Source organism: Oratosquilla oratoria, chromosome 18 (assembly GCF_046742065.1).
Source record: "Oratosquilla oratoria isolate Oo_2021 chromosome 18, ASM4674206v1, whole genome shotgun sequence".
In the NCBI taxonomy this organism is placed as follows: Eukaryota; Metazoa; Arthropoda; class Malacostraca; order Stomatopoda; family Squillidae; genus Oratosquilla; species Oratosquilla oratoria.
Window position 1 is genome coordinate 30,088,494 of NC_134794.1, and position 22,559 is coordinate 30,111,052.

At 40.4% G+C, this 22,559-nt stretch overlaps 1 protein-coding gene across 3 annotated transcripts in view; it reads right to left on the reverse strand.

Moving 5' to 3' along the window:
* Positions 1-1,894: 1,894 nt before the first annotated feature.
* LOC143035142 (uncharacterized) overlaps positions 1,895-22,559 on the reverse strand; it is an 86,951-nt gene continuing 66,286 nt past the window's right edge. For 2 of the 3 annotated variants that reach the window (XM_076201761.1, XM_076201763.1), the window contains 6 exons: positions 16,022-16,123; positions 15,424-15,661; positions 12,465-12,608; positions 9,947-10,119; positions 8,748-8,917; positions 1,895-2,548 (listed from right to left, as the gene is read on the reverse strand). In XM_076201761.1, coding sequence (XP_076057876.1) covers positions 2,485-2,548; positions 8,748-8,917; positions 9,947-10,119; positions 12,465-12,608; positions 15,424-15,661; positions 16,022-16,123 — 891 coding nt within the window. In that variant the 3' untranslated portion in view covers positions 1,895-2,484. The remainder of the gene's footprint in view (positions 2,549-8,747; positions 8,918-9,946; positions 10,120-12,464; positions 12,609-15,423; positions 15,662-16,021; positions 16,124-22,559) is intronic. The other variant, XM_076201762.1, reaches the window with a different exon arrangement.

The window sequence follows — 22,559 nt, forward strand, 5'->3', positions numbered from 1 at the left end:
TGGTTCAACAATAGATGCAGTGAGGCAAAAGATAGAAGGGACAGAACTTGGAAAAGATGGAGAAAAGATAAAAAACCTGGAAAATGGCAAGTTTATATAAACTATAGAAATGAGTATGTTAAAGTGAGAAGAGAGGAAAAAAGGAACCATGAAAAGGATATTATAGATAAATGCAAAGAGCAACCCAAGCTATTCTATCGATACATGAATGGTAAACTTAAATACAAACAGGAAATGGTGAAACTATGCCAAGGGAATATAGAATACACAGAAGAATTAGAAATGGCTGATGTCATGAATAACCACTTCAAATCTGTCTTCACGAGAGAGAAAGCACAATATTGGGATGAAGGTAATGAAAGGTGCTTTCCCCCCATGAGTGAGATAACAATAACACAAAAAGAAATATTGGAACATCTATCAAACCTTGACATGGCCTGGATGTAATTGCAAATTGGATTCTAAAAGATTACAAATAAGAACTAACGGACAAAATACATAACATAATAAGTTGCTCACTTAAAGAAGGAAAAATACCAAAAGACTGGAAAAATGCTAACATTGTACCAATATATAAAGGAGGAAACAAGGAAGAACCAACTAACTACAGGCCAGTCTCACTAACAAGCACTATAGCCAAAATTTGTAAGAAAATATCAAGAATAGATGGGTAAAACACCTGGAAGATGATAATATAATAAACCCAAGACAATTTGGGTTCAGACAGGGAAGATCATGTGCCAAACTTGATATGTTTCTACTCAAGATTAATAGACATAGTGCAAGAAAGGAATGGATGGGCTGATTGTGCCTTCCAGGACTTACAAAAAGCTTTTGACAAAGTACCTATTCAGGTTGGAAAGAGGTGATCACTGATGATGATGTGAAATGTTACATGAGCTTCTTTGCAGACGACTTCAAACTGTTAAGGAAAGTAAAAACTGAAAAGGATTGTGAATCACTGCAGGAAGACCTGAATAAGGTATGGAACAGGAGTCAGAAATGGGAAGTGGACTTCAATATTAAGAAGTGTAGTATAATGGAGTTTGGAAAAAGCAAAAATAGAATATCAGGACAATATAAAATTGGAACCAAGGAGGTAAAGAAGGAGAGATCCAAAAAAGATTTGGGTGTAATTATCTCAAATGACTTGTCCTATGATAAACAGATAAACAAAATTGTCGCAGAATCCTACAATTTGCTAAGATCAATAAAAGTGGCATTTACATATTTGGACAAAGAGATGATTAAAAAAATATTAGTCACACTGATATGGCCTAGACTAGAATATGCGGTGACATTGTGGTCACCCAGTACCAAAAAGAATATAAAGAAAATAGAAAGAATCCAGAGAGCACCACAAAAATGGCACCTGCACTTGCAAACTTGTCATATGAGGAGAGATTGGCTAAACTGGAGTTACCGACTCTGGAGCACAGAAGAGAGAGATGTGACCTACTGAGCATCTACAGAATCATGAAGGGCACAGAAATACTTGATAGAGAGGACTCGTTAAACTGGGACAAGAGAAGCACAAGAGGACATGGAAAGAAAATAAAAAAACATAGCTACAGAAGAGATCTGAAGAAAAACAGTTTTCCACATAGAGTGGTGGACACTTGGAACAAACTGGAAAATGAAATAGTGAGCACAAAAACCATTCATGACTTTAAGAGCAAGATACAAAGGTGGGACACCACGAGCGTAGCTCCCATTCCCGTAAAATACAACCAGGTAAATACTTCTATGTGACTATGAATCACCACATTAGAAACCATCCAGGTCACAGACTTAGTGAGTGCATCAGCATACATAATGGCAGCAGATTCTGACTAGCACCCATGGTACCAACAGATTCTGACCAGCACACATATAGTTTAATAAAACTACTTGCAAGTCACATGAAAATATATTTGTTATTCATGGCATAACAAAACATTGGTAAATGTATGCATATTTTTATCAATATGCTGGTCACCGATGACTGTACATACTTAAGCATTACTGAGTGATAACTTTGGCCCATTTGTGCAAAAATTCCATAAATTTTGATAATTGCTTTTGGTGAATCAAAAGTTATGACTACTGGAAGCAAAAAAACACTAAAAGCTTTGAGATTCCCCCTATACTATTCTAAATGCCTTTGGAATCATCCATATATACATTGGAATAAGCAAGGTTTACCTTTATCTATTCAGCTACTGTTTTATCACTGATACCAGTATTTCTATCACAAAATCTTTTTCATTCATCCCTAGTAATCTATTTAATTTACACTCCATTAAGGACACCGAGTCTTATCACAGTGTCGTTAAAACAGTTGGTCTGAAAATATTTACACAGTTCATTGTAACAATGACACAAACATTAATAAAATGCAAAACTTCATAATATCTAGCAAATAAATATAAATTCTATAAAAAAAAAGTTATGTAATGTACACATACTAAATAATAATCAGCTGATATGTTGCTATACTAATCATTAAACATTTTGTTCTCTTGTAGGATAGTCTACTTTGACTACTTCATCTTCTTCACGAATATATCTGAAAAAGAAAAATAATGCTGTCAACAAATATTTTTAATAGTCTAATTATCTTTACATTCTATATCTAATATAGTGTAATATCAAATAAATGAAAACCAACCAAAAAAAAAAAAAAAAAAAAAAAAAACACTATTGGGATGGTGCCCCTTACAGAGGACTTTGTAACATGGAATTTAATAAACCATGCCCTTAGTTCAGTGGTACCCAACCTGTAGATCGCAGGTGCCAAGGCGCCCTCGGGACCCTATTATGTGCGGGAGAGAGAGAATGTGTTGGAAGGGAGGAGTGAGTGAGGGTGTGGGACAGACGGATGCTACATACGATGCTCTCTCTCTCTCTAGGGAAGGCGCCCTCTGCTGTGTTTATAATGACAGATGTAGCCCTCAGCCTACAAAAGGTTGGGGACCACTGCCTTAATTCAACTTTCCCTGAGCAAGGTTTGAGTTGTCATCATCTTGACCTCCGCCACAAATAACGACGCCCTAACCTGCTTGGCCAGTGGATGAATGAACTGTATCCCCCTTACACGGGAGGGAGCCAAAAAACAAAGGCATGAAAACCATTCCCACCCATTCCATCCCTAATACACTCCACTCCACTTCACTCCCCTCCACCCTCCCCCGTATCTTAGCACCTCCTGGATGATGGGTCATCCCTGTATCTTGTCCACTGCCCTGGGTCAGAAGCAGTGTCACAAGACACAGCACATCCACAGCAAGGCCGCTTCATTAAATCGGTGACCCCCCTCTCTGTCCCCTCATGCAGAAAAGGAGAAGACGGGGAGAAATCCCTTCAGGCTGCATCAAATTTTTCTCACACATACTACTTCACACCCCATCCCCCACCCATTCCACCTCATGCATCACATCATCCATATACAACCATTCTCTATTCACCCCGTCTTCTGTCCTCTCCCATCCTTCCTCAACAGACATTCCCCTCTTCCCCAAAGCCCCTTTTACCCCATCCATCCATCTCATCCTAGGTCACCCCCTCATGTTCACTCCCTCCACACCTCTTTTACTTGTCCTTCTTCACTCATTCTTTCCATGTGTCCAAACCATCCCATCACTTTCATCCGCCATATCTCCCAACTCCCTTCCCACCCCTATTCTCTTCCTCACCTCCTCATTTCTCACTCTATCTAGCCTAGTAACCCCCATCATTCTTCTCAGACACCTCATCTCAAACACATTCAAACTCCTTCTCTCTTCCTCTCTTATGTTCCATGTTTCTGCCCCATACAGTGCTGTTGGCACAATCACTCCTTCATACAATTTCCTCTTAGCATCCATTCACAAATGTCTATTTCTCATTACACTTTTTAATCCACCAAGGCATTTACTCGCTTCTCTCAATCTACATTCTACCTCTACCTCCCCTCCTCTCTTTCCTGCCACATTCGCACCCAAGTATCTAAAACTATCCACTTCCTCCAGTCTCTCTCCCTTAATGCTCACTTCCAGTCTGCTGCCACTTTCACCCCTTGTACATCTCATCACCTTACTTTTACCCACGTTTATCTTCAACTTCCTTCTTTCACACACTTTCCCAAACTCTGTCACTAACTTCCTCAATCCCTCTTCTGATCCTGCTACAAGCGCAGTGTCATCCTTAAACAACAGCTGGCTTATCTTCCACTTTTCTCCATTTTCTTTAATCATCTTCAATCCCTGACCCAACCCCCTTGCATTTACCTCTCACACCACCCCATCCATGTATAATGTTGAACAGCCAGGGCGACATAACTCATCCTTGACGAAGTCACACCTTTACCTTGAACCACTCACTCTCTCCATTTCTAATCCTGACACATTTTCTACTATTGTAAAAACTCGACTGCTCCTAAAAGCTTTCCTCCTATCCTGTATATCTGCAAAACCTCCCACAGTGCCTTCCTGTCTACCTGTCGTAAGCCTTTTCCAGATCCATGAAAGCCCAAAAAACATCCTTACCATTTCCTATAGCTTTCTCACATATCTGTCTTACCACAAAAATTTGATCTACGCAACCTCTACCTGTCCTAAACTCACTGTTCCTCACCAATTACTCACTCTGTTCCTCTCCTAATCCTCTCAATCAAGATCCTCCCATAAGCCTTCCCAACTACACTTAACAAGCTAATCCCTCTGAAACTACTACACTCACACTTGTCCCCTTTTCCCTTGTAAAGTGGAACTATACAGGCACTCCTCCAGTCCTCCGGCACTCTACCCTCTCTCCAGCAAACATTAAATAACTTCACCAGCCAGTCCACCATCACTGTACCTCCTTTTTTTTTTTTTTTAGATATTCTGCATGGCATCCATCCAGACCAGGTGCCTTACCTGTTCTCATCATCTTAACAACTGCCTTCACTTCATCCTTCCTTATTTCTCCTCCATTTTCCTCACTCACAGTAATTTTCTTAGCACTTCCCACTGCTACTATCTTTCCCTTCATATCCTCCTTCACATTTAACAACTCCCTAAAATACTCTGCCCATCTTCCCCTTACTGCCTTCTCTTCCATTATCATCTCTCCATCTCCACCTTTTACCTTTTCTTCTCTACTTGATTTGCCTCCTCTTCCTCTCTTAATTTCTTTCCAAAACATCTTTTTATTACTTTCAAAATTTTCTGTCATACTCTTACCCCATTTCACATCTGCTCTCCTCTTTGCCTCCTTTACCTTGTGCTTTACTTCTCTTTTCTTTTCTTTGTACCTCTCATATGACTCCCTCATCCTATTTTGTAACCAATCTGTGAATGCTTGCTTCTTCTCTTCTACAACCTTCTTCATTTCCTCATCCCACCATTCACTACCCTTCCTTCTATTTCCTCCCGTCCTTCTTGTTCCACACACCATCTTTGCACACTTTGTGACTCCCTCCTTGAACCATCTCCATTCCTCCTCCACTCCTAGCTCTACTCTATCCTTCACTCCCTCCCACTCCTCTCTCAGCTTCTTCTTGTATTCCTTCACCTTTTCCTTCTCATTTAAAGAGTTCACTCTAAGCACCTCCCTACCTTTTGTCCCTTTCCTCTTTCTCCATCTATCCTCCACTCTCAACTTACCTTCCACCAAAAAATGATCTGATATTCCCCCACTCTCTCCCCTTAGCACATGTACATCCTTAACTCTTCCTATCATACGCCTATCTACCACTACATAATCCATTAACGCTCTATCTACCACCCATCCACCACCCTCTCCTATGTGTACTTATGCTTGACTTTCTTCTGAAACACTGTATTTGCTATCATCAACTCTCTTTCTAGACACATTTCCACCATCAACTTTCCACTACAATTCTTTCCTGGAACTCCACATTTCACAACCACTCCATCAATTGGTTCATTTCCTACCCTAACATTAAGGTCTCCCAATATTACATTGACATTCCTCTCTAATCCCTCTATGCACTCATTTAAATCTATTCAAAAAGCCTCCCTTTCTTCTACACTCTTCTCACTACCGGAGGGTCCATATGCACTTACAAAAACCCACATCTTCTTTCCCAGTTTCACCTTCATCCACATTACCCTTGAGGAAACCTCCTTCCATTCCACTACACATTTACCTATCTCTTCATTTACTAGTATAGCCACCCCTTCTCTCCCTCTCTTCACTCCTGAGTACCTCCCAATTACACTCCCAAGCTCACATTTGCCCTTCCCTCTCAACTTAGTTTCACTCAAAGCCAACACATACATCTTTCTTCTCATAAACATACTACCTATCTCTTCCCTTTTACTCTCATCTTTACCACATCCATGCACATTAAAAGATCCAAACCTTAGGGTGCTGGTTGGAAAACTCCTAGACCCTCTTATGCTATGCCTTTACTTTTTTTAGGGATGTCCCCTGTGGGGCTACAGGGAGAAGGATGCCTGGTCCAAATTCCCGTCCCATTTTTCTTGCCTCTTACGATCCAAGTGGGAATACTTGGTGGCAGTATTCTTTTCCCCCCACCACAGACTCCTATTCATTGTATTTATAAATGATATAGACTGTACTAAAATCTATTGTCTCCAAATTTGCTGATGATACAAAACTGTGGAAAATGGCAAATGATCACTTAAATTAGTAAGATATTCAAGAAGATTTAGATAAACTGCAGCAATGGTCTAAAAAGTGGCTAATGAGATTTAACACAGGTAATGTAAGGTTATGTACATAGGTACAAATTTCAATAAGTATGATTACAGGTTATTTGGAAATTTATTAACAAAAAAGGATAGTGAAAAGGATCTTGGCATAATTATTAGTGATGATCTCAATTCATCTAAGCGGTGTATCTCTGCCTCAGAAAAAGCAAATAAGATTGTAGGACTGATTGCATATTTTCTTTTTATCTTAAAAGCCCATCTGTCATTAGAAGCTATATAAGTCATTAGTTCATCCACATTTGGGATATGCTGTTTCCATATGGTCACTGAATCTCATTAAAGACATTGACAGATTGGAAAAAGTACAACAGTGAGCCACAAAATGGATTCCAAATATCAGAAATAAATCATATGAAAGTTGAATAAAACATATGAATCTATTTTCCCCCAAAAAGTGTAGACTCAGGGGTGATTTGATAAAGGTCTTTATGATTCTAAAGGGAAGTGACAACAGCAAAAGTGAAAAAAATTTCACACTGAATGCAAATCAGACAAGAAATAATGGTCTCAAACTGTTAGGAAATAAATTTAATTTGGAAGTGGGTAGAAACAACTTTGCCAACTGTGTAGTAAATGAATGGAATAAGCATTTATTATTATCATCTTTTATCTATTATAAATTATTTTTGTTTATTATCTATTCATTCTATTCTTTTATCTAGTTGTTTATTTATTTGTTTACATGTTTATTTTTTTCTGCATTTGACCTAATTATGGACCAAAAGGTCTCCTGTCAACATGCTCTTCCTTTGTAATCTTACACTGTCCCACCCTAGCCATACTCAGACAATAACACAATATGTTTTCCTCGAGTTATGGTCTACCTGAGTGGTTGCTGCTGGTCACCTGGGAGCCCTGGGTCTCCTGCAAGAGAGACCTGGGGCAACAGACTGAATAAATTGGATGGTGACCTGAACATAGATGTGTGAATGACTGTATGAGAATTGTGAAAGATGGATCATCTAGAGAAATCAGAGATTTTGGCAGACAACCAATTTGGAAAAGAAAAAAGAAAGAAAGAAAGAAAGAAAAAAAATATATATATATGGCTGAATTATCTGTTGAACTTTTACTGAAGGGCAAGAGAAATGTATGAATGGATTGTGTGCACCTAGACCTAGAGAAAGCCTTTGACATGGTGCTATGCAAACAACTATTGTACAGATTGGAACATATTGGAGGCCTTAAAGGACGTCTCTTAGAATGGATGAAAGATTTCATGCAAAATGGTAAAGGATAGTGTGTCAGGATGGAGGGAAGTATCTAGCAGTCCTAACTGCATCAGTTCTAGCACCTAGAAAGGAACCACAAGCTTGTTAACATCATGATGAAAACAGGCTTTGTAACAACTAATGCCTCAGGTTTCACTTACTGGAAGCATACCACCCAGCAGTGTCTGGACTGGTTCTCAAGCCCTGTCAGATCTCTCTCAGACTCCATGTTATTTTAGTGTGGGCTACTGTGTCTTAAAATAGAGATACCACTCACTGTACAGAGTTTGATCCAAAGAGTCTACTGGGTAGGGGTGGGGGATAAGTAGCCCTTCACTCCCAAGGTGTACAAATGGGATGGATGGTACATGTAGGTCTTTTGGTGTGGGTGCCTACTTTAACTAAACCAATCCCCTTACAATCAGGAATGAGGCCACTATGCATTTGTATAGTACATATTGACACTGGCTAGGAGGAAGAGGAGGAGAACAGATGCAAGTTGTCAGCTCTTACCATACGAAAAAGTGGAAGGTGAGTAGAGGAAAGAGAGATATCTTGGGTCTGGTCTAGAAGCAGAGAGTCTGCCTCCTCAGGGCTTTCCCTACAGATGAAGGTGAGTGATGATGGATTTTGAAGATTGGTGGCATAGAAAGATTCTTTTTGACATCTATCTTCCAGGACTATAACATGGAGGTAACCAATACCAGTCACTAAAGCGAACTAAAGATTCTTATTATTATATTTTTGTGTTGGTGCAAGTGTGCAGTACTGTAGACCAATATAAAATGAGAATAAGAAAGGTGTAAAATAGGAACCAAAAAACAATGTCACATACCTGGTAATTTTGAGAATCCTCCACACTTTCACTCGGGCAGCATACAGTCCACAGAGTATAGAGTGAAGGATGGGGATAAGAACAAGAATGACAGTGCCCATAATGCCAATAGTCATTCCTGGACGAGTCCAATCCAATACTGGATACAAAGCAGATCTTCCTAGATAGTCCTGAGATAAGAAACCCAATTAAAGTCATGGAACAAATGCATTATATTCATTATTTACTCAATTATATCCCTTTGCCATGTTAACTATGTTAAGCAACTATGACTTTGATGATGCAGCATTCTAAATCAGTAAACAAGATCTGAGGCAATGCAAAAAGGTCTCCATCAAGTCTTGGATGTTTCTCTTGAACTAGTGAACTACTTTTGTTACTACTCTATGGCATGAACAAGAAACACTGTTGGTTCCTGTAGGTTCAGTGTGATTCAGCACATCAGTTATACTACTCTCAGAGTGAAAACTTGTGACCCTACAGCAAATGACAATGGTCCTAAGGCCCTCTCACAGTTCTCTAGGTATACATTTTAACTTGCAGTCTTGTGTTGTGTAAATGTGGGGCTATTTCTGTCACCCACTTATTGGAGGGAAGAAATCATCAATTATCACCTCTCTTTATGCAAACAATGATAGAAAAATACTGTAGTGAAATATGACAGAAAGACTATAGGCCCAGCAAAGAGACAGAGCATTAGTTCCTAATTTAAAACTGGTGTTGACTGGATTACAAGAAAGTATTAATGTCACTGGTTAGTAGGAGGGAAGCAGTCACACTCTGTCGGCTCTTAGTATGTGAAACATGGTATAAAAATAGTAGAGGCTGATAAAGGAAATTATTGGGCCCCCCATCCAAAAACCAAATGCAAGCCCTCAAAAGCTGCATTTCATAATAAGGATGCAGCTATTGATGGGTTTTAGAAATAGGTGGCAGGAGAACGCTCCTCTCCTAATCTGCCCTACATGGCCATCATGTGCAGGTCTATATCTATATACCAAGGGCTTCTTCCTCCTTATAAGGGTGGTAGCCAAGTCAAAGGTATACAGCCACTCCCACCCTTGTTTCCCTCTTATCCTAGTGCCTTGTGGTCATCCCTGTCTCTTGTCCAATGCCCGGTTTGCAGGTACTAATCATATATTGACCCCTCCCCAACCCTGATACACATACACATGTAAAAGACCCTATTTCACACTCACCACACCACCACATAAATAGTATATGAGGTTGAAGATTGTATAAACTGTGAGGAACAGCGAAGGCTGATATGCATGAAGCAGTCGTCGAGGAGTAGCTGATACAGCAACATCTAGCAGAATGTAGAGTGCCGGCATCACATGAGTATTGAACCCAATCTCATTCAGCTTCTCATCTGTTGGGAAAAAAGATTAGAAATAAATGAATAATATTGATTAACAAGTGATGCATCGATGAGAGAAGGGGAAAGAAAAAGAAGGTGTGGGAAAGGGAAAGTTATAGCCATGTCTATTAAGTCAAAGAACATTGAAGACTTGGTTGGGAGTCATTTTGAAGACTTGGTTAGAAGTCATTAAGTCCTTTCTGTTTTGGTAGTCATGGTGCCAGCTCAGGAATATCAATGCTGGATCATGAAGCGACATTCAACTTCTAAGTTTACTGGATGGTATCCATGCTCACATGCTAGTGTTAGTAGTTAGTTTTTATGTGCTATTGATATGATCATTTGGGTGCAAAAGGACAGGTAACTGATGTCTTCAATTAGGAGTTTTAGTCTACAATAACAGTGCATAACACTTCTTTGCAACATAGAAGATTTATACAATTTAGTACTTTGTTTTAAACTACTGAGGTCCAAAGGCAACAGATGACAGTGGAGTAGACATGAAGTGATGTTTGGCACTCTTAGATAATCATACTAGAGAAAGGGCATTTAATACATTCATACCTAATCTAAAGATAAGGCTGTCTGCAGTGTTTCAGGCACCTATCTAATGGCCCTAAAAAGTGACATAATACTAACCCCAATTATCATAAAATCCTATGATCACTGCTCTCCAGACAATAGTCATAAGTTTCTTTCTGGAGAGATCTGTGGACCTCTTCTCCATTTTCTTCAAGCCACATCTAAAATTTTCTAGATATCTAGCATTTTTTGTTGAACCAGTTTTGCATCTGATAATTTTTTCCACAAGCCCTTGGCACGTATTCAATCACATCCATATTAGAACAAGTTTATATTTTGATTTCTTGTTTCTCTCCTCACTCACTTTCCCTCCCTATCCTCCTTCACATTTAGCAACTCCCTAAAATACTCTGCCCATCTTCTCACTGTCTTCTCTTCCATTATCATCTCTCCATCTGCACTGGTTTAGTGAAGCAGCCTTGCTGTGGATATGCTGTGTCTTGCGATACTGCTTCTGACCCAGGGCAGTGGACAAGATGCTGGGATGACCCATCATCCAGGAGGTGCCACGATAAGAGGGAGGGAAGGGGGTGGATGGGAGTGGAGTATGTGAGTATGTTGGGGATGGAATGGGTGGGAGTGATTTTTATGACTTTGTTTTTTGGCTTCCTCCCTTGTAAGGGGGAGAAAGCCTTTGGTATATGTATGTTTCTCTTATATTCATGAATTCATCTACAGTATATACATACTGCATACCAAATACATATACCAAAAGGCCCTTATCCTAATGCAGGACTACTCAGTAAAGAAATACCAAGATTGGTTTGATGAAAAGCAGGAAACTGTCATACTTGTTAAAAAGAAAAGAAGATGGACACCAACTCCACCCACAAGAAGCTTCAATTTAAGGAAGTCAAAACTGTTGTTTATTTAAGAACCAGAAAAATTAAGAATGATTAGTTCAACAGTAAGTCACAAGAACTTCAATCCTCTGCTAATACCCAGAACACCTATGAGTTCTTCAAAGCTGTCAAGAGAATCTATAGTCCTTCATTTTAGAACCCTATGACATTCTGCTCAAATGATGGTTTTACACTACTGAAGAACACAAACAAAATCAAAACCTACTGGCAGTTACATTTTGGTGAGTTTTAACTACAATAGCCCAGTAGATGAATCTATCTTCACTATCATCTCTGTGATAGTCAATTATTATTTGCTTAATTATCATTTGTTATCATTTGTCTGTCAATTTATTATTATTTACTATTTACCTGTTTGTTTATCATTTAACTTTACCTATTTATTTTACCTATCATTATTTATATTATTCTATTTTCTATCTATTTATCTATCTACCCTTATAATAATTTTTCACATCTGACCTAGTTATGGACCAAAAGGTCTCCTGTCAGCATGCTCCTCCTTTGTACTCTTTTGACCTGGCACCACACCACAAGTGCTCTAGATACAATCACATTATATTACACTACTCTAAAATTCCTCAACACAATTTTACAAAATCTTTTCACACATTAGTATTTTACAGGCTTGATATATGGGCATAAAATGCCTCGCAACCCTTTAACTGTGAGTGTCAAGGTCAGACAGATTGCAAGAGAAAGAGAGATAGAGACAGAGAGAGAGAAAGAGACTTTTAGTTTACAACCCTGATGCAGGACTCTACCTTGTTGCATCCATTATCTACATCATTACTTAAAAGTGATAGGAAGGATGGGCAGGAGGGTTACATGGAGGAGAAAAATGAAGAGGAAGGGGAGGAGGATGGGAAGGAAGAAAAGGGCCAATAAGGAACATCGATGGGAATAACACACCTGAGCCTTCCAACTCACCACTCCTGTTTGGGTAAACAGTGATCCAGTAGGCAAGTGTGATAAATATATGGATGGCGCCTGTGATGTTTGAGAGCACCCAAGATGCCTCCATGGAACGGGGCATGGACAGGTAGCTGGCATCGCCTGTTGGGAAAAAAAATCATAGTTAATGACAGAGTGACATCATGAAAAAATAAAAAAATAAAAATAAAATAAAAAAAAAAAAAAAAAAAAAAAAAAAAACGAATAACAGATACAATAAAACAAACAAAATAAATCAAATAAATAGAAATCAAGAATAAATAAATAAGATAAATTAAATATATATATTTATGCAACCAGTATCTAAACTTACAACTGCCATGCTATCATTATTCAATATTTGTAGAGTAAGATTTAAGAACAATGTTTAAGTGTAGTGACTTTTGAATCCATGCTGATTTGGTGAGATAAATTATTTGTTTTGATTCTCTCCCGGATCATTCCTTTCATCAGCTTTCATATGGTAGAAGAGTGAAGTAACTCTAGTGAGAAGCTGGAGATTCTGGGGGTTTGTTTTTTTTCCAAGATATTTTTTTCAGATTTTTGGATCTGAATCTTTCAAATGATAATTATTTTGCCTGGGCCCTCAGCATTTCAGTTTTTCAATTTTTGAATCTTTCTTGTATCTCTGCTAGTGAAAGGTGTGGTGACTTATAGACATCTTATGTATGTTCTTCATTACTCTTTGGAATGAACAACAGGTACATACATATTGTGGTCCTAGAAGATGGGTGTGTGTGTGAGAGAGAGAGAGAGAGAGAGAGAGAGAGAGAGAGAGAGAGAGAGAGAGAGAGAGAGAGAGAGAGAGAGAGAGAGAGAGAGAGAGAGAAAATAAATAAATAAATCACCTCCCAGTTTCTCGTTTTCAAAACTCGCCAACAATCTCAAATCTATGTGGAGGTGCAGCTCCGAGGAGCAGACACTCAGTCTCTACATCAGAGGTTCTCAAACTTTATTGCTTAGTGGAGTTTTACGGCACATCATCTCTACAGTCAATGTAGTGTAAGTTTGGTACCTATTCAACTGACACAGGAATACATTTTTGGCATAATATTAGTATGAATATGTGTGTGTAATAATAATAATAGTAATAGTAATAATACATACACATACCAATGGCTATTTCCCCCTTACAAGGGAGGTAGCCAAAGTCAAGGGCATAAATCCACTCCCACCCTTTTCATCCCCACATAATCCACTCCCATTCACTACCCCTCCCTCACTCTTTTCTTGGCTCCTCCTGGATGACAGGTTTTCCCTGCATCTTGCCCAGTGCCCTGGGTCAGAAACAATGTAGCAAGACAGCACATCCACAGCAAGGCCACTTCATTTAATTGGCGACTTCCCTCTCTATCCCCTCATGCAGAAAAAGAAAAGACAGGGAGAAATCCCTTCAGGAAGTGTCAAAATATCATTCACACATACTCCCTCACCCCCCATACCCCACCCACTCTCTTCCATGCAACACAGCATCAACAATACACAACCATTCTCCATTCACTCCTATATTCTGTCTTCTCCCTTCCTCAACAGACATTCCCCTTTTTCCCAATGCCCCTTTTACCCCAGCCATCTCATCCTTGGTTGCTCCCTCACATTCACTCCCTCCACCTCTTCTTTCCACACCTTTTACTAATCTTTCTTCATTCATTTTTTCCATGTGTCCAAAGTTCCAAACCATCCCTATACTCTTTCATCCACCCTATCTCCAAACTCCCTTTCCACTCCTGCTCTCTTCCTCACCTCCTCGTTTCTCACTCTATCCAGCCTAGTAACCCCAGGATGTACAAGTTATCATGCAGAGATGATGACGAGGCCTATTGGGGGCAGACATATAGATCTTTCTGCTGGAATGAAAGCTTAGGCACCTAAACTTACACTCTCTGGAAAGACACAGAGTGCAGGGTGATCTAATAGAAGTGTTCAAGTGGATCAAAGGCTATAACAAGGGAGATGCAAACAAGGTCATCATAATAAAACAACAGGGCAGGACTCGCAGTAATGGGTATAAACTTGACAAATTTAGATTTAAGAAGGAAATAGGCAAGAATTGGTTTACTAATAGGGTAGTCGATGAATGGAATAAACTTAGTAACCATGTAGTAAGCGCTGAAACTATCAGTTGTTTTAAAAAACGATTAGACAACTTTATGGATGGGGACGACAGGTGGTGATGGATATGGAGCTGCCTAGAGTAGGCCTTATGGTCTCTTGCAGTCTCCTTCATTCTTATGTTCTATCAGATACAGCCAAGAAAATTCTGCAGTTTTCCTTCACACCAGCATGAAGGACCATTGCTTGGGCTAGGACAATGCAGCTATTATTTACAAAGAGCACTACCCTAACCTCAATATCTCAAAAGGGCAATAGGCTCTAGATTGTTTAATCACATTGGCAGTAAACAAATTACTTCCCACGGCTGCAGGACCTGACCTTAACTAGTGGTCAATCAGGCTCCCCACATCACCAGGGACACATCACTTGAGTCTATCCTCATCTCTCATCTCTTTTTTGTATCATTTCATGTCTGTATATATTCTTTGTGCTCACTTTCCTCTGTACTTATCCCCTGAAGAGTACCACAGTTAGTGGTTGAAATATAAGAATTACTTCACTTCTGAGTTTAATTTTCTCTGAAAGTGGGTTACTACATCATGTCTCTCTCTCTCTCTCTCTCTCTCTCTCTCTCTCTATATATATATATATATATATATATATATTATATATATATATATATTGTAGTTTCTTGACCCATTGGATTATGTTGTTAACTGATACATTTAACAGTGTATTACATCTTGGTTTTTTGTAAATCTGTTTGAGAATAAAAAATAAGACTTCCCCCCGTGTAAGGGGTAAAAACCTTTGGTATATGTATGTATGTATGTATGTATGTATACCAATTAAAAAAACTCACCTTCATCTGCCATCTTATGAAAATGGCAAATGATGTTGGCTGCCTGTAAGCACGTATCCACTGCCAGGATCCAGATGCCCCAGTTGGTCATGTAGAGAAGGAAGTTGCCTTTGACGCTCAGGGGTGCGTCGTAGCCCATGGAACCGACCCAAGCCCAAATGGCCCACATGAGGAAGTAGAGGGCCCAAAACAACCGGTAGCCCAGGTAGAGACATGACATGCGGTTGTGCTGCTGCCACTGAGGAGTAGACGTAACGTCATCAAACGACAAAGAAAGAAAAAATGAAATTTTATCATGACATCCCTGGCTTTACCCCTCTTGGGGCCCTCTGTGACTTACCCCTAATGCTTGCGTCACACTATGCGGCCAGATTATGGGTAAGTTTAGCTAATAGATTCACCTGGCGATGGTCAGAACTTCAACTTGATATAACGACCACCATCTCCCCTGGTTAAAATACTATCATAACCTTTCGAGTCATAAAGGCTCATAAAGGAGACTCATACAGCTAGCTGCAACTGCTGCGCAAGAGTGTGATACCAACGTAAGACGACCCGGAATTCTAATTTTTGAGAAGAGTACGGTGCATCTGCCCACCTGCGACGATACGAAGAGGTGCGGCGCCTTGTGGTGGAGGCGAAGGTTCTCCAACTTGAACTCATCTCGTACCCTCTGTAAGCCAACGGAGCGCCGCTGCACCTGTAAACACAGAAAACAAATACTTAGTCAATTCTCCAAGAGCAACCTCCGAAGTTTGTAAACTATCAAGGGCCCTCATTTAGTCCATTTATTTTCTAGTGGCAATTTTTCGGGTGCTCCGACCCGCCAATTCCACAACGCTCCCTTTCATTACATCTACAATAAAATATAACGTTTTGGACTGGGATGTCTGAACGTGGCAGCCAAATGCTCACACAAGTGTAGAAAAGAAAAAAATATGCGTCTCTTTGGCTGTTGACACTTGATACGCGGCGGACTTTCATCTCAGTCGTTTATGTGCCTCGGTGGAGTATGCACATCAAATTCATCAGCATCTCGTGTACATCAACCTTTTAGAAATCCTTCGCTAATGTACATTCTAATACACATGAAGCACAATTACAGAAGTGCATATAATAATGGACACCTTTTTATGAAGCTCTATACAACATATATGGTAACTACAGTATAACTATCGCTTGGGTAAGCTATGAAAAAAAAAGAGTATCGCCGTCGCTTGTCAACGAGACACGGCGAAATAAATTACCAACAATATATGTTCGAATTACTTTAGTTTGAATATATCAAGTATTGATGGTATTTCATTTTGCCTTGTCTAGCTGAGGGAAGGGATGGGGTATTTATGAGTTGTACAATTTCCGTCGTTATGTAGTTTTCTGGGGTATCCAGTTAGGTTAGGTCAGTGGTCCTAAGTTTTTCTGCCTCGATACGAGTACCTCAAAGTTCGACCTAAGTCAATTTGATACCCACTCACCCTAGCATCCTGCTCCCGAAATTTAAATCTTAATTTACTGGAAAAAAGGGAGAGAGAGAGAGAAAAACCAGGACGGATACAAACAGCTGAATCCAAGGGTTTCTTCTTATTTTTATTTTTAGTAAATTGAATAAAGTATAATTCTTACACAAATTATTAACTTAATCATTTTCCAGGATGCATTTTTGAATACCCCCAGGAACCGGTTGGGTTATTGCGACGGCAATACTAATTAATCGAACAATTTAACAATTTCGTTTGCATGGTCACGACAGAGTTGTTTGCACCAATATTCTCGCCATCACACTTGAATGTTTACGTGTTTTTTTTTTTACTTTTGTTTGATAAATCACCTAGATTTATTGTAAGATAACACATGATCTACAAATGGTAAAATGGAACACAAATTTTATGTTGATCGTAACCATAACGTGTTATTTTAACTGAATTTGTTTGATTAACGTTAATATTATTTAAAAGAATTTTTATTTTCAATGAACTGGTGAGTGAATCGAGTAACAAACACGCGTACCACGATGGAATTTGATGAGACTCCCCTCAACTCATTCCAATCATTCACGACGACTTGTGCCTTAATTGTACTTTATTGTATATTTTAAGCATGTGTGGTTGACTGGATTTACACGCAAATTTGATATACCTGCACGGTGGTTGTCACATGGTTATTGATAAATCGAGCCCCAATATATAATTAGAATAAATATATATTTTTTCTTACGCGCGACCGGTAGCGTGGGAGTAGCGTTGATTTTCAGAGCGTCGTTAGCGCTGTCACATTTACACTTCAACCAGTTTTCGCGCCATCAGAACTACTTTGCATTTGGGCCACTGGCTTCGCGATATAAATGCTGACATCACGTACTCGTACTGTGACTTGGAGAAGAAAGAAAGGAGTAGTGGCAACAAAGCAACAGGAAGATGAGGAGGGAAAGGGTATGGAGGAAAAAGAGGAGGAAGTCCGGATACGAGGTGGAAAGGGGAAAGAAGGCAAATATAAAGTTCACGCCTTTCTACGGAAAAACAGTTTTAGTAGTAGCACGGTAAACCAGGTGATCGTATCGTTCCCTTTATTCACGTTTTATGAGAACTGCAATAACTACTGCCGACAGATACAGAAGAGAAACATCACGTGAGCCTAGCACACAACCTTTTGCTCGTTCGAACTTTTTTCAAGAACGAAGCCCTGGAAAAGCTCTTAATGAGCGAAATGTATCAACAAAAAACTTTGTCCTCACATAGTATTTCCTTATCCATACCATCAAGTTCTCATAAAATCTATTATTCGAAAATACAAACAGATAAACATAAGTGCGCATAAGGTAAATATGACCAGCTGTATGAATGACTTCTTCCTTTGTAAAATTATTTTTCCATCACCCATTACAAAGGAAGAATATGACGAACTGAGACCTTTTGGTCCATAACTAGCTCGGATGCGAATTAATATATATATATATATATATATATATATATATATATATATATATATATATATATACACACACACACACACACACTCCTTCATCTCCTAAGGACCTTGTAATTCCGAACAAGTTCCCCTGATCTCACCCTACCTCATCGTTACTTCCCGTATGAACAATTGTAATCGTTTCGTCCACCTTTTTTCCTTATGGTCTGGATGCAATAATCGGCGGTCCCTGGGCCCGATTGACATACAAACTTGCATTGTCGTTTAGTCTTCCGCTGCAGGATGTCGCTATAGCCTCGTACCATGGAGTCCTCCTCCACCAAGAACTCCTGATGTTCAGCCATCTCATCCCCCAGCGGAGCAAAAGGACTGACTAGAGTTAGCGGTTGCTCTGCAGAGCATCGAACGCCAGTTAGACGAACGGGACCCACGGAGAGCCACTCGCTCACGGCAGCGGCGTACGTGAAAGAGGTGGAACGCTCTCCGGGTTGCGGAAGGGATTCATCCTTCTCACAGAACGCACTTTTGAGAAGACGAATTTCCTCCTCACATCCCGGGACGATCCTCCAGGTTCACGCAACCTTCACAAACCAATTCGCTCCTCCTTCGGAAATACAAACGGCAAAGAGAAAATATAAACAAAAACGTGCACTAAATACACGAAGTCTCTACTTACCTTATATTAATACTCCTACCTTTGGTGTACAGTAACAGACTACTGTTTCGATTCTTAATAACTAAAACACTACACTATCTTACACCCGTAAATGTGCAACACTATACGTATACAATTACAAAAAAAAAAAAAAAAAAAAAAAAAAAAATCAGTTGTCACTATTCGAAGCAATAAACTTCACAGGAGGTATTCACTTGCTGGTGTCTCAGCAGCAAAACGGGTTTCCTAGCTGAGGTCAGGGAACAAACTATGCCGAGCTGGGGTTAGGGACCGAACTTAGCTCTTTGACCTATGCAATCTCACTTCCCGGTCCACCCGTCCTACTCATCCCAGACCATCCTAGTCAGAGAACCCCTGATCCATGTCCAATTACCTGCGGTGACCCGGGGGTCGGCACGAGCAGACACTCGCTGGACAACGGCGAATGGTTGTACCTGACGACCATTTCCATTGCCGTCTCCGAGCGTGGAACGCCAAACATTCTTGAAGATGACTTCGGTCTGTGCGACCCACACTTTGAAAATTCATGTAATTCTTTCACCACTGAGGAACAGGCTGTCGCGGCTATGCGGACAGCGAGCAGCGCCGGCTCAGCGTGCGACACTCGCCCTCCCTTGGATACCACAACCACTCGCTTGCAGGACGGCTGCCTTGGGTCCAACGGGTTGCATGCAAGCAAACGTGGCTAGTCTCTCCGCTACGCACTGACGGTATCCAGAAATCGCTAACTTTGGAGTCACAGGGATTTGAGTTCGTCCCAACAACGAGCTTCATCCTGAAGGACCTTGCTGTCTCCCTCCCGAGGGAGACGCGCTCTTTGGCCCGGAGGACACTTCGACCCGTCCTGGAACTCTGAACTTGTCTTTTCCAATTGGGCTTGCGAAAGTCACGGTCTGCCTTCCAGTATGCATAATGCATGGAGACACATGCAGAAAAATAAATTATTTTCAGTCACTGAAAAAAAATATTTTGCACTTGAAACACATTTTACCGCGTAGGGTCAATTGAGTGAGTGACAAACGGCTCTCGATCTGTACACAAAAGTGTCCCACATCGCACGCACGCACGCGCGACTTGCTGGTGTAGTGGTTAGCAACTCGAGTTCGCGTCCTACTCAGGGCGTGAAAGCTTCACAATATTATAAGATGTTATGTCCCCCTAGAAGAATTGTGTGTGCATGCGTGTGTGTGTGTGTGTGTGTGTGTGTGTGTAGGGTCAAATGAGCTCTGAACTCATACCTGGTAAGGTAATAGTAATTGATCACGACTCCAACACGTAATCCAAGACCATGTGAACCACACACACACACACGAACACACATACAATCTGGAAAGTGAAACCCTTGATTTCTTTCTGGAGGGCGGTAAACGACGGTTTTTAACATTTGACGGGATTCACTTTACTGGCTACTAAACGGCACTATTTTGTATATCGGGGACATGTATCTCATGTGATGTGATACTATAACGTAACTGCCCGCAGTATTCGGCAACTCCTGCCACGTTTCTCCAAAGTCTCACGACAAAGCAGACGTTCGGAGTCACTAATTACCAATTTGACAACGAAACAACATGTAAAAAATCATACACACTCCCTCATACTACGCCACACCAGGTCCCCGAGTTCACCTTAAATTGTACACAGTCATGAGCTAGCAAAGTCAATCGCACCCAAACAGACTGGGTACAGGCCGACCTTGAAAAATCACTGGTCTGTCTTGCGTCTGTTATTGGTTTTTGGCAGAACGTACGCGCGGGAGAACTGTACAATAAACAAAGCCAGGGGTGCACTCCACGTCAGTAATAATGATGACACACGGGTGGTCGCGTCGAACTTGCACAGTTCAGGACGTTAACGAGAAGTCTATGCAATTAATAAGTCATTGATTTGGATTACTGTGACTGGCAATGATTTGTGATGTTTTACGAAAATGGTTTACATTTCCGAACAGTTTTCAATAATGATTTACTTCTGAAGCTGTCGGAGCCGTTCGCCAGTTTAAGGCCACATCGTCGAGAGGTCTCCAAAGAAACGTACTTGAATATGCTGAAAAGGACGAAAGTAGGACAGGGGAAAGTGTGACGGGCAAAGCGAGAAGAGAAGAGAAGAGAAGAGAAGAGAGAGAGAGAGAGAGAAAGAGAGAGAGATAGAGAGAAGGGGGGGTTCGGGCGGTCATCGACTTTGAAGAGCCTTAGGCAGAAGCAAAATGGCCTTGAAAAAGGAACTGCGACGCTACATGAAAGATGACGTCTTGGCCCAAAATCTTATGGTGGCATTCTTAAAGAAGAAGAAGAAGAAGATGAGGAGGAGGAAGAAGAGGAGGAAGAAGAAGTTGCGGGAAATGCGTCGAGGGGAAAAGTATGGAGTCCTGGGAAAGAAGATAAGAATTTCAAAGTGTCTGATCATATATTAACGTGCAAAGAAGCGAATAAGGAGGAACTTGAAGGAAAAATAGGAATATTACGTGGTCTATCAGAAGGAAAAAATACGATATAAAATAATAATGAAGGGAAAACGAGCTAAGTTATGTGAAGAATGGACTGCAAAGAAAAAAAAAAAGACGATGCAAGGAGGTGCTGTTGTCGAACTTATCGAGCGGCGAGGAGAAAGCTCTATAACAAAGGATTTTACAAAGGATTGCAAAGGAGGAGCATGCCGACAGGAGACCTTTTGGTCCATAACTAGGTCAGATGCGAAAAAATATAATAATGACAAGAAAATAAAAAACATATAATATAAATAATGATAACGATTAAAACCAATGAAAATGTGAAAAAATAAGCGTAGCGAAAAAAGATGTGCGGAGCATTCTTGTGGTGGGAGAGAGAGAGAGAGAGAGAGAGAGAGAGAGAGAGAGTGGGAGTTGAAGCACAGTGATACATCGATAGAGCGCGCACGCGGGAAGCCACATCTGGGCCGAGCAGGGAAGGAGATCAAAACTCTCAAGTTTGAAAATGATCCTTGCCACGGATTACAGACAGGGAAGGTGCGGGGGGATCGAACCCCGTGCTTACCCAAACATAATTACATTGTGAGCATATATACACAGCCAAGACTTACTCGTACTTAAAAAAATCGACTTAGGTGAATCTTACTCACTCCACTATTTCTATTTTAGTTTTTGTCAAACATTTATATAGCATCCATCTGATCCATGTGGCTGACCAGCTGAAATTGCTTTCAATGCTCTTTGTACTTCTGCCTAGTGTAGGCCTTATAGTCTCTTGCAGTCTCCTTCGTTCTTATGTTCTCGTGCTGTCGTCTACCTAGCCCGTTAAGGCCATTCTTCTAGCATTCCCCAGAACCGCAATCGCTGACCATCCTCCTCCTTGTTCAACAAATTTAAATATTCTACCTACCTCCCCCTCACTACCCTTTTGCTCACTAACTACTCCCTCCCTCTTTTCCTAACCTCTTCCTTTGACTCTTACATCTAAAAGCATCCTCTTATTACTTTCCAATTTCTCAAACACCTATATATCGTTTAACACCCACTCTCCACCTCTTGGTCTCCTTCCCAATGTGATTTGCTTCA